At 42.8% G+C, this 13,272-nt stretch overlaps 1 protein-coding gene across 1 annotated transcript in view; it reads right to left on the bottom strand.

The window, feature by feature from the left end:
* Window positions 1-11,488, bottom strand: part of LOC306965053 (calsyntenin-2-like) — a 526,930-nt gene extending 515,442 nt beyond the window's left edge. Inside the window, exon 1 of the mRNA XM_079559275.1 lies at window positions 10,993-11,488. Coding sequence (XP_079415401.1) covers window positions 10,993-11,059 — 67 coding nt within the window. The 5' untranslated portion in view covers window positions 11,060-11,488. The remainder of the gene's footprint in view (window positions 1-10,992) is intronic.
* Between the last annotated feature and the right edge of the window lie 1,784 nt (window positions 11,489-13,272).

Genomic DNA, 13,272 nt, shown 5'->3' with positions numbered 1-13,272 from the left:
CATGCATTTATTCAGCATTGCATTGATGAGGTATCACAGTTCAACAGCATTAACCAACTCTCCGAATAAAGACTAGGTCTCAGCTGGTGGGTCCGGACCTCAAAGTGGGTTGCGGTACCGCTTCCAATGGGTCGAAATGACTGGGGGGTTTAAAAATCAGCAGAATTTAATGTAATGCTTTGTAGTGCCATTTCAGTGCCCAGATACTATATTTTTGTTGTTAAAATTTCCAGACATTCCATCACACATTGCTTCAGACCACAGTGTTGTGTACTTGACACACTTCGGCAGTAAAGATAGTTGAGCAATGTTATTATCGATATCATTTTGTTCTCGATTTATCATGTAAAGTTGAAGGTGGTTCCTGGCTTAGGGAATGGTTCGCTGTTAAAGCAGTATTAAGTAGCTTGTTTACCTTAATAAATCCTTTTCGTAGTCCCTCTGGGGGTAATACAAGTGTTGATTGGATGATTGGAGGGTCTATCAACTCCCCCTGGTGTCTCCGGCCAGAAAACTGCAATTGCAACTTTGCTGCCTCCAGGTCGGAGCCACCAATACACACTAATGGAATCACGAAGAAGCTAACAAGCTAACTGGCAAAGGTAGCTGCGGGCTATAGCCAACCGTATATACAGAAAGAAATTATCTTCATTGTGTGATTGGATGTACAATATCCCTCTCTCCCTTTGTCTTTTCTGTCAACGTAGTATTTACTCTCACGGTTAGCACTGCTTTAAAGGGGCACTATGCAACTTTTTTTTATGTGGAAAAAAAGTCGATATTTGTGTGTATTTGACCTTGTAGTGACCTGGCAGCTGCATGAGTAGTCAGCATGGCGCTTTTACTTTTAATCACAGTGGCCTCTAGGACGCTCCAGACTGAAATGTTTGGAAGGTTTCCACTGCTGACGCACCCTCTCATCTGAAAACCTACAAAACAATTGATCCTGGAGCATTGTAGAGACCACTGTGATGGAAAGTAAAGGCGTCATGCTGACCACTCACACAGCCGCTGGGTCACTACCAGGTAAAATAGGCACAAATATGAACTTTTTTTTTTCTGCATGAAAAGTTGCATAATGCACCTTTAAGGAACTAAACCATTTTGATAAACTTTTGCTCTCTTTAACTTTAGTCCTCCTTATTTTTCCGATCGGTTTAGAACTTGTTTAGTCTGGTAAAAGTTTGCTCATAGTGTAGACATAAAAATCTTTCGTATAATGTACAGGCAGACATTTCTAAAAAAAAAACTAAAAATATACTGCTTTTAAACTCATGCCTGTGAAAATTGGAAAAGCCTAAAAAATTAAGAATATATTTATTTTTTTGTGTATTGTTTGCAAACAAAACAACAAATACAAAATCAGATTCAGGCTCTAATTTGCTTGGCGTGTTAGGGAAGTTAAATGATTTTGAGTCGCTCTCATTTGAATGGAGCAGATCAACTGTATCTCACAGTGCGTCGGACACACAGGTAGATGCAGAGTGAGCAGACGCACGAGTGGCTCAAGGGTAAGGCTGGGTACCGTTAAACGGTTCCTACTTGGTACCGACCGAAAAGCTCCGGTAGGGGGCGGTATCGAAAAACTTTTTTTTTTCGGTGCTAATTTTCGGTACTTTTTCTCTCCAAACGTCAATAAATGATCTGCAGTGAGTCTAAAAAAGCCTGAACTCATGAGCAGCTTCAGCGCAAATGCAGAAGCGAAGCTGTGACTTACTCACACTTCAGTCATTATCAGAGATGGCAGAGCCGCGGTCTGAGCGAGGACTAAACCGAGACTAAACCAGGACTTACAGTTAACTGGTTAAAAACCAGGACTAAACCAGGACTAAGAATCTAGAGCTCTTAGACAAATAGAAAAGCAGTGACAACACGGTAGTGACAACACGGTAGTGACAACACGGTATGACAACGAGAAACACATTGGCTTTACCTTTAGCGAAAGCCCCGCAGAAGTTATGCGCTGTTGTTTACAACTCCATGCTGCAACAAATGGCTGCACCACAGCATTTGGGATCAAAGATTGTTTTTTGGAAAAGGTGAGCGCTCACTCTGCATTAGCCATTTGTGGAACAGTTATGGTGCATTTTCAGTGACAGAGTGAGCGCTCCCACTATGTAACAGATCTTTGACGTGTGAGGAGCTTTCACTGTCGAACAGCGCAAAGTGTTTAGAAAAGTTTATCTTCAGTAAACGGTGCCGGATGTGGATCTGGTCTGTTCCTTCAGCTCAGAAGGTAAAAAATGTCCTTTCTCTCTTTTTATCACGGCTTTAGTGGGAATTCTGCTCAAAAAATTACAGGTGACGCTGCTGCGCCTGTTTTCTGATGTGCCGTGTTTGTGCTGCTGTGCTGTTTGTTTTCCTGAACGATACTTTTTATACACATTATTTAACTCAATTAAAATAACACAGGTATCGAAAAAAGTACCGTTAAGGCACCGGTACCGAAAAGCAGGTATCGTTAAAGTAGTGGTATCGAAAAAAAACGAACGGTACCCAGCCCTACTCAAGGGTAACTGTGATTAAAAGGGAACTCTCGCACGTCCGACGCTTCCCCTCTGCAAATGAAACGCCGGCTAAACCCGAAATGACAAGCAGCGGCGTCGATACAAACTTATCTCCCGGGCAGGTTTTTTCAGCGTTCCCTGGCTTCCTGACAGGATCCCTCGGCGTCAAGACACACATGCACAATTCAGCTGTCAATTGACAAGAGGAGCTTTGACTTCGACTCCGGGATTAGCGCCGCAAAGGTAACACGGGGTCAGGCTAACTAGACACTGACACTAAACCAGGATTTGAAAGGAGAGACAGTGCTGTTCCAGCCAATTTGCATTCTTAACATTTAAACTTTTACCTGGAAAAGTTTAAGGATTGCACTGATACAATGTTTCCCTATAGATCTATATGGTAAAGTGCCACTTAAAATTGGCTGTTTTCTCAAAATACTTTTTTCCATGACACGCTGGGGACAACTTTTTTTTAAATCTTGCACGTGACAATATGCAAGATCTGTCACTACTGGTTTGACAGTTTGTATGCTTACAAGGCCTTATGTCCATCTAGGGCTTGTCCTCCAGAACCATCACACTGAACACGGGGGCTCCCCAAGGCTGTGTGCTGAGCCCCCTCCTGTTCACTCTGCTGACCCATGACTGCACTCCAAAGTACGACTCAAACCTCCCCATCGAGTTCGATTACACAACAGTGGTGGGTCTTATCAGCAACAGAGACGAGTCAACCTACAGGAGTGAGGTGAGCAGTCTGGCCATGTGGTGCACACAGAACAATCTCTCTCTAAATGTGGAGAAGACAAAAGAGATTGTTGTGGACTTTCGAAGAGTGCGGGGCCAGCATGCTCCTCTAACAATCAACGGTGCTGCTGTGGAGAGGGTGACCAGCACCAAGTTCCTGGGTGTGCACATCACAGAGAAGCTCTCTTGAACCATGCACACTACATCACTGGTCAAAGTAATCAGTGTCTCACAGGGCCATCAGGAAGCTGAACTCCCTAAACTCCCTCCCACCCCTCTTCCCCCTCCCCCTGCTCCACAATCAAGGATGAGAGAAACATAATTTCAAGCCATTTACATGGTTTGACGAAAAAAAAATCTTGAATCTTAAATCTATATCAATATATTTTTAAATGAGATATGGAATTAGACCATATCGTATATATCGATATAGTTCAAATATGCGCTGTAATACTTGCTTCATGGCAGTGGTAATATCATGACTTCCCACAGAGCATCTCTGAAGCACAATCTTTAAATGAAGGAGGACACGCTTGTCTGTCTTCTAATGTCTACCTCAAGACATCACTACTGTTGATCAAAGTAAAAAAAAGAACATATTTATTGAGCTGATAGTCTTCTTCTTGAGCAACTGGTTGAGATGGTTCAGATAAGTATGAACAAAAAGAAACAGGTAATCTCAAGCTGATGTTTAAAAAGTCTATCTTAAAAAAAGCACTTTGTTATTGTTGTTTTTTTTCTTCATATAAATGATGCCTGTTTATAGGCTATTTTTATTTGAGATATTTTTTGTATTAAAATGTGCACCTTATGGAGTTTTTTTTATAAAGTGTTTATGTTTACATGACATTAATTTCACAGCTCTCACTTAGCAGAAAAAATATTGCGATATATATCGTATATTGATATTCAACCTAAATATATCGGGATATGACTTTTGGTCCATATCGCCCAGCCCTACATCCATCTAGAACTAATGATTTGAAAGAATATTTACGGTAAATGTTTTCATGACATTCATGTCAATCAACAGGAAAACTCAAAGGAGTAATGCAGTGGTTCTCAACTGGTGGGTCACGACCCAAAAGTGGGTCGCAGAAACGTTTTCAGTGGGTATTTCCCCAGATAACATTTCTTTAAATATTTATACAGAAAATGTATTGCGTTCAGGGCTGTGATATATCACTAAGCACCATGGGATTTGCAGCCATATTAGACTAATGGCAATTTGAAAAGGTAAAATAGAGTTATTGCTCACATTAAAACACTTGGGACACTACAGTGAGTTAGATGTATTTACCAGCAGTAACTCAACAGCTAACGTTGTTGCTCCGCAGCTTTTTTCTACACTTTTTATACTGTTCTGTTTTTAGCTAATGTTAGTCGGAAAATGTATGATAGTAGCCACAAACATGGTGGATCTCCGTGGTAACAGTGGATTTTCCCGAACTCTATACAATCACTACTTAAGTCTGTTAAATGACTGTTATCGGGTTTATTTTTGTCATAATTTGGCTCATTTAATGCTCATTCAACATTTTTTTTTTTTTTTGAGGAAAAGACAATATTTTACATTGTATTTTTGAAATCTAGGTCATATTTGGGTCACGGCTTGTTGTCCCAGGGTAATTGTGGATCCTGGCCCAATACTGGTCGAGAACCGCTGGGATAATAAATTCACCCATGGTCTTCTGAAAGTACTACGGCCTTTCTCCCCTATAATATCAAAATAGGGCCATGTCATACTGGGGTGGATGTTAACCTTATTGACAATACTACAAACTGCTTGATGCTCAATGCCGATTTACATTGGACATGGATTCAGTTGATGAATTATCTTCCAAACCGCAAACTGATTGACGTACCTCAGCCTTGATAGATCTAAGGAAACTCTGGGTCTGCAGATTCACCGACTCTTCTAAATGAAGCGTATACTTTCAAAACAGATAATACATTTCATAACTCAGCGATGACACTCATTTAGGCTTCAGTAGCCACGCTGTGGCCCATCTCGCTGCGTATAGTTGGTGCACGCGGAGTGTTGCAATTTCTGCCTAATCAATAACATGAAAAGTCTACGCGCCAAAGCCGACTCTGCGTTGATCCGCGCAGAGGTGTAAGGAGTCCAGGGTCACCCCGGCGCGGCGTATCCCGGAGACGAGAGTTATTTCCTCTGGATTTAACTGCAGCGTACAGTGGCCCGAGGGAATCAATTAGAAGCACGGTGCGCCGGCTTTTTCCACCCCTGTTGACTTGGCAGTAATTTGTTTACTTCCCAGCTGAGCAATGGACAGAAGAAATCTCTCTGATAACGCAACGGTGCTCTCATGGCCAGTTTCTATTAAATTAATCAACTTGGGGAGCCTTAAAACAACAATGTGTGTTTACAACTACATGTCTCTCAAACTGTGGTTCCTGGGCTCTTGACTTAAAGCCACACTGCGGAACATTTTGTCCAGGAAATGGAACATGTAAGCGACAAACAGATTGACACTGTTTTTGTTGGTGAAAATGACCTAAAAGAAGACCTAAATGTCTTTACAATGAGGTGACTCGCTTCTCCTCAGACTCGAATGGTAGCTTTGCGAGCGGGACGTCACCAGCTTGCTTCCATGGAGAGGAGAAGCGGCCATTTTGTTTTGACTGCACATATAGATACAGACAGTATGTTTGGAATTGGAATTTGAAGCAGCCAGAGGGGGAAAACAAAGACAAGGGATAAAATGAACTTTCTCCCATTTTTCTACCATTACTTTCACAAATGCTGAATTATGAATATATACAAAGACATGGTTAGGAGCAAAGTGGTTCAACAGCCCATAAATACTTTAAAAAACAGACAATGCTAACCAGGAAGCTAACGCTAGCTTGACACTACGTTAGCTAATGAGTGCTGTTGTTTGCATGTACTGAAAAATTGGTAGCAAAAAAACATCCGTATGTTTTGACTTTATTGGTGTGGGATACATAATTGTAGTCCGCCAGAAAACGGCTAAAAAGTGTGAAAAAAGTGCCACTGGCAGACACTACACAGCCCAATGCCTGGCTCACCCGGGTGGGCGATCTGTTTGACTGCACAGGCCACTATCAAACGGATCTGACCTGGTATAAGTTTTGGCACCGACTTCTGGCTGTGGCCAAAGTGCTGAACCGAGACTAACATGATGTAAACAGACGCTGGCCTCTGATTGGCCAACGAGAGTGAGGACAGCCCTCACTATTACCATGCAGGTCATGAAGATTTAATATTTCACAACATCATACCGCTGTTCTAAAAGGGGATTATGTCAATATTAGGATTTAGCCGCTGTTAGCGCAACTTTAGCTGGTGTTAGTATAACATTAGCATGTTGCTTACATTCATAGTTCATCTTTTAGCTGATTCTTTCCTCTAGCATTTGCCTTGGCACCTCTGAATGATCTTTTAATGACATATCTGTGGAGGCACCACCCACAACAAAAGTCGATAAGTGGAAGCGCAAGCGTGTACTGGGTAGAGTGGATATGTGACAAGGCGAGTGCATAGATTGTAGCATGCGCGGTAGAACCGTGTTCAGTGATTCTAAAGAGAGGTTTTCTTCCCCTTCGGCTCGGCTACGTCCCCCTTGTATGACGTGTTGCCGTCTGTCCAAACATGAAGTTAATTTTGATAAGCCAGTGCCTAAAGTTGAACTGCTCTTTGACGTTTTGCTCTTTCACCCAGGAATGTTCAGCAGTGTGGCTTTAAAATGGAACCGAATACAAAAGGTATTTAAATCTACATAAAAACATTCATATAGACAGTAAAAATCACACTTTTGTATGATTTCCTGGACCACTGTAAAGTAATCTATTATTTGAACCTGTATATAAAGAATCAGTGGTCTATAATGCTATATGTTCCATTCATTTTCGCCTTTCCAGACTCTCATTCAATCAAGAGTGCGAGTGAAGCACGGGGCTGACCTCATGGGGGCCGGGTCAAGGCTTATAGCGGCACATTAGCATACGTTAGCATGGATATTACAGACCCTATAGCAGCCAGTGGGAGCAGTTTGAGGCTGTATCAAGGTAGTCGAGGAGGACATTTACAAAGTTAAGCTACATATTATTGCAAATCTCCATGCTCAGATTGAGGATTAATGTTGAGCAGTTCCGGCTTGTGTCTATTACGCAGTCAAATACAGGAGAGGGGCTAAAAACGCTGTATGCCAAGGAAGAAACAATTACTTAAGTGAATTGCTACTCCAGGTATGTTTTTGATGAGCGAGCTATGGTATACAAGCTACAAGAAACACAAACAGTTTTAGAAGCAATGCAAAACTTGAGAGCAGCTTCAAAAACACAAAAATTGTGCCCGAATTCACGGTAAAAGAAGAGGGACAAAACTTTATTAACAGGTCTTCAAAAACTGAACCACTTGAGCATATTTACTTCGCTACAGACCAGCTCTGTCTACTTCTATTCATCTGTTCCATTTCTAAACCTACTCTTCAAAACGCTACGCTCAAGTCAATGCACGACTACCACCTCCTCATGCCGTCTGCCTGTCCTCGGTGGCCCGGGAACCAGACTGACAGGTGTCACCTTGTTATTGTGTGAAGGCGGGCAAGCGCGTCTGCGGGGAGTTGATTAGCCGCCGACCTGTTGCCGTATTTACCCGCTTTACCCCCAAGGCACATGCCACAGACTCACACCGGAGGATCGGTCCCAACGCGGCCGCGTACACAGACAAGAGGGCCTAAAATTAGCCCAAAGTTGCGAGGAGACGGTGCCAACAGATGCAGGCAACACTCTGGTGACATCGGGGTTCTATTGTCCCGTCGAGTGTGTGGGGGGAATGTTGTGAGGAAAAGATAATGGCAGAAAGAACATGGAGCTCTTGTAGATTTTCAATAATGTTTCGTGTAAATCAAAAATGGCCAAACTCATCGAGGAGGAGGTCTATTTTTCTGTTGATTCCTAACTCCTACGATTGTAATTAGATTCTCATTTTACATCTCAAATCAAGATTCAATATTTGGGAGAAGACTGAAATATGAGGATACAAAGATTGCAGAGGTCTAAAGTACAGGGTTAATGCCAGTTTTATTAGTGAAAATAAGTGTTTGAACTCCAAATAACCAAAGAAAATGGAAAAAAGAGAATTGAGTCACAGTTGAAGTAGATTTAATAGCTCTGAGTCTTATATATTTTCCACTATAATGTGCTTTGCCCTCATTATGCTGTAAAAAAAAAACACCTTTGTGCACTGTGCAGCCAATCATTAAGCATTTGCAGTGATTGTGAACTCGTACGTCATTGTTGTTTACATCATCGTGACAGTGTAGCATCCTGAAAGCTGGGAAGAATTGGGATGTTAATGCTTTGGGAAAGTTAAGAAAGAGTTTAGGTGAATGGGAAACCGTTTGGGAACATCAGGATGTCCTCCAGAACCATCACACTGAACATGGGTGCTCCCCAAGGCTGTGTGCTGAGCCCCCTCCTATTCACTCTGCTGACCCATGACTGCACTCCAAAGCACGACTCAAACCTCTTCATCAAGTCTGCAGACAACACAACAGTGGTGGGTCTCATCAGCAACAGAGACGAGTCAAACTACAGAAGTGAGTGAGCAGTCTGGCCACGTGGTGCACACAGAACAATCTCTCTCTAAATGTGGAGAAGACAAAAGAGATTGTTGCGGACTTTCAAAGAGTGCGGGTCCAGCATGCTCCTCTAACAATCAACGGTGCTGCTGTGGAGAGGGTGACCAGCACCAAGTTCCTGGGTGTGCACATCACAGAGAACCTGGTCAAGGTGCTACAGAGGGACTATAGAGAGCATCCTGACCAGCTCCATCACTGTGTGGCACAGCGCCAGCACTGCCGAAGGAGTCTCCAGCGCATCTTGAGAGACTGTGAAATCCATGGGCGATGTCCAGTCGACTGAAGAACAGTTTTATCCACCAGGCTATCAGGAAGCTGAACTCCCTCCCTTCCCTGCACTTCCACCCCTCACCCACCACCCCTCACCCACCACCCCTCGCCCACACCAAGGACTTGAGAGAAATCAATATTTCGATTCTGATGAGAATTGACAATAAATCTTTTGAACTGAATTGAAGAAGCAGCAGGCAACATTCTTTTGGGAATATACAAGTGTAGCTTCCTGACAAAATATGGTCTGTTGCTGACAAATCGACATTATAAAACGAGAGACTGATGTTTCCTAAGCTAACCTGTTACCTGCCAACTTAGGGTTAGGTTCAGGGTTAGAGTTAGAGTTAGGGTTAGCAATTGTGCATATCCAAATCTGAAAGTGTATTGATGTGAGAGCTTACAGCATATGCCAGTGTGATACCTCATTCTAAAGCCAAGACCTTCGAGTTTCTAAAACTGTGTGTAAAATCTGTGTGAGTGAAACACAACTTACATCACATTTGCCGTTCCTAACCCTAATTATAACCCTAACCCTAGCCCCCTGATCAGGGGGGACGGCAAGTAGCAGGTTAAACTCATTTGTTCAATGTGTTTTGGCAGTAGATAATCTTGACATGTTGATACAGGATTGTCAGATAACATCAGAAATGTGATCCGCCTAATGGTTGACTCGACAGGCGAATGCAGAGAGAGTCCCCCAATCGGGCTCCGAATCAACAGCGGCATCTCATTTGGGCCAAACTGTTCCCGTTTAAAACATTTAGATGTGACCTTTACAAGAGGCTGACTGAGGCGTTACTTTGGGTTTGTTATTCACAGCCCATTAACGCAGCATTATCCGGCCAGACGCAACTCAAAATGACTTTTCAAACAACAAGCATGCAACATCAGCGCTCCGCAGTAACAGTCCGACGTTTTAATTAAGGGGGAGACACAGCAGGCGACACATTTTTGTCAGTTTTCAGGTTTGGGGCAATATATATATATATATAGGCTAAACATTGCCTTGGATACAAAGAAGTAAACAAAACTATGATTTCACTGATTCAATGTTCTCCATGTGAAAATTGGAACTCCATTGGCACTGTGTTGTTGCCCCGACTTCATGATATTGGGGCAACAATATAGAGTAAAAGTAGCACCACATTTTCTACTTTGGTAACTAACAGTGATTACATTTCTCACTTGCCGTGTCTTGCCTTAAGCACTACAACAACGAGAACTGAGAAGAAGACTTCACCATTTGAAATTAAACTTAAGCTTTCCAGTAATCTAGAAATAATGCCAAGGTCCACAATCCAACAGTCTAGCCAGGTTTGTGAAACAGTCTGACAGAAATCCATGACAAAGGGCGCCTGCAACACGGTACTGGAATTCAAAAACTCCTAGTAGGATTGCTGTCCTCCAAAAGTGTGACCATCCACAGAAAAGGCGAGCCTTTAACTGTGCCCATAATCATATCCCCCTTCAGGAGTATGGCGATACACACGGGAGGGGGGAATGCTGGCCAAAAAGGCAGAAAGTAGCGACATAAACATCGCCGCTGCCTCTAATAGAGACACAGAGGAATACCTTGAACGCTGCCGTGCTCTGTAGTTTCTTATTAAGTGGCCACAGCGCGTCTCCAAACTCCAAAGCACCGCGAGGAAATGGCCCGTATACGCACTCCCATCCATTCCATCCAAAGAATACGCACAGTGCACGCGTGTTTATCCATGAATCATCAAGCAATAGCGTTTTTTTTTTTTTTTTTTTTTTTGCATCGTTGTGGCATCGGTCAGCACAGCCAAAAGAATACAAATAAAGAACAAGCCAGCAAGTTGCCCTTCACCCCCACATACCTTTGGTGCGGCCAGCGCTCATCCCCAGCGCCACAACGACCACCAGCACTCCGGCTATCCTCAGCATCTTCTCCGCGCGAAACACCTATAGGACCAAGCGCAACCCCCGTACTTCTTCAATCCTTCTCCAAAGAGTGTCCTTCTCTCCTGCCGCGGCGCCTCGGCGAGTGTCCTTCTCCGCGTTTTTTCTTTTCTTTTCTTTTTTTTTTTTTTTTTTTAAATCGCTCGTACAAACAGTTGACTGATGTGCGTGGACGGACCGCGCAGCGCGAGCAGCTTCTCCTTCGCAGAGCGTGTGTGAGAGAGACTGTGCAAAGGAAAGGAGTCCGCGCGCGGATTGGTCGAGAGCGCAAAGGCAAAAACTAAAGTGATCTGCGCCTGGATGGGACGACGGAGCAGCCGTGCGCGCCCTGGGACTAGAGACCGCGCCGCGTCACGGGGAGGGGAGAGATATGGATTCAAGCGCGCACACCTTTGCGCCTCTCTCTCTCTCTTTCTCTCATCCTCCGCCCTCCACAATCTCTCTCTCTATCTCTCCTCTCCGCCTCCTTCGCAGATCTCCGGAGCATCCCAGCCCACTCTAGCTCAGCCTCAGAGCGAGAGCTGCCCGCGCGCCGCGAACATTCAGTCCAGTGTCGAAAAAGAAGCAGTTTGGGCGGATACATCTAATATTTCGAAAGACTTTCTATTGCAAAATGTTCAGCCTCAACTGATACTTTCTGGCATTTAATGTAGGGATTCGGTGGGGATTTAGCAGACATAAATGTATACCAATGTCATTCTCTGATGTACAGCCTGGTCAGCCACTCTGGGCTACTTCAATGCAGGAAGTCTGGGATCCTGCACCGCTCAGTCGTCACTGAAATGTGGAGGACAAATCTGTATCATTCAGATCAAGCTTTAGAGCTTGAGAAAAACACAAAAAATCCAAAGGCAGGCACTCCTCCGATCAAGATTATCTGTATTTTGTAAAAAAAAAAAAAAAAAAAAGCCTTCATTTGATGGGCATTTTAAATGGTTTCAACTTATTTAGTAACCACTCACCTATTCACACTGTCATTCATACACCAAGCTATGCAGACGCTGGAGGCAAGGTGGGTGAAGTGTCTTGCCTAAGGACATAACGACAGTGGGCACCTTCAGGACCCGGGATTCAAATCCCCGACCTTCATGAGACGACCTGCTCTACCAACTGCATCACCGTCGCCCCATAGGCTCTTTAAAAACAAATAACACTGCATGCTGGTTTATATACCCCGCATATTGTAAAAATCACGCCTTTACCGTTTAATTATAGGCTTCACCGTTAAGTGACATCACGCCCAAAACAAAAAATCAATAAATAAAAATAATAAGAATCAATACAGATCAAAGATGCAACTCGTGCATTAGAAAAAAGGAGTACAATCTATTTCTTCATTTCCAGTTTTAAAATTGTTTGCTCTCTTTTGCATTTGAACAGTGACAACAAACAATCACTTTTGAAAGTGCTTTTGGTGATGGATGGAGCCAATAAGTCTCTACAGAAGCTAAGCACAACATGGCTGTCAGTTCTTTGAGGAAAGGATGAGTTTTAAGAGAGTTAAGTGGATCATCTGTCGATTTGGCAGAAACTGTTGCTCAGTGTCGAGTGTGACTTTTCATGTCTTCACACTCAAGTTTGGATCAATGCATGGCGTGAGACAAACACAGGGGTGGACAGTCATAGATTTTGCTTTCTAGGATAGTTACTCGAGATACAAAGATCACCACTCAATCGGCTATATATGATTGATGAGGGTTAAACATGGTACATTTTTCAGGATGTGGGACAGTACAGGCAAAACTCTCAACTTTTACATCAATTTTCGAGGTTTGGTCCAAATTGGTCTTTAACAAGCCTCCACACCTGGAAACAAAAAAAAAGTTCTGAATCGTCTGAATAACAGATTTAATTATTGCACTGATTCAATGTTTCTCCATATTTGGGAAATTATAATTTCAAGGTCCATATTCTCAAAATGCATTGGTGCGGCAACATCTTCACATTTTTAAATATTGAATTCCTGATTTATTTAGTTTAGCGGAAATTTCTATTTTTACAGATTAAATTTAAAATGTAAAAGATATCCAAAATCCCCTCTGAAAAAGTCAACAATATAAAACCATAAATTTGAACCTGGCTTGATCCATTTTTTAGATTTTGTCGCCGAAATGTTGGGGAAATTTTGGGCATTTTTAACCAATAAATTGCTTATTTCATGTATGAAAACATAAAGTGACACAAAACGTGCAATGCAT

This window comes from Gobius niger (genome assembly GCF_951799975.1).
Source record: "Gobius niger genome assembly, chromosome: 1".
Classification (NCBI taxonomy): Eukaryota; Metazoa; Chordata; class Actinopteri; order Gobiiformes; family Gobiidae; genus Gobius; species Gobius niger.
Note: the sequence above shows the minus strand (reverse complement) of the source record. Positions and strands in the feature narration are given on the sequence as shown.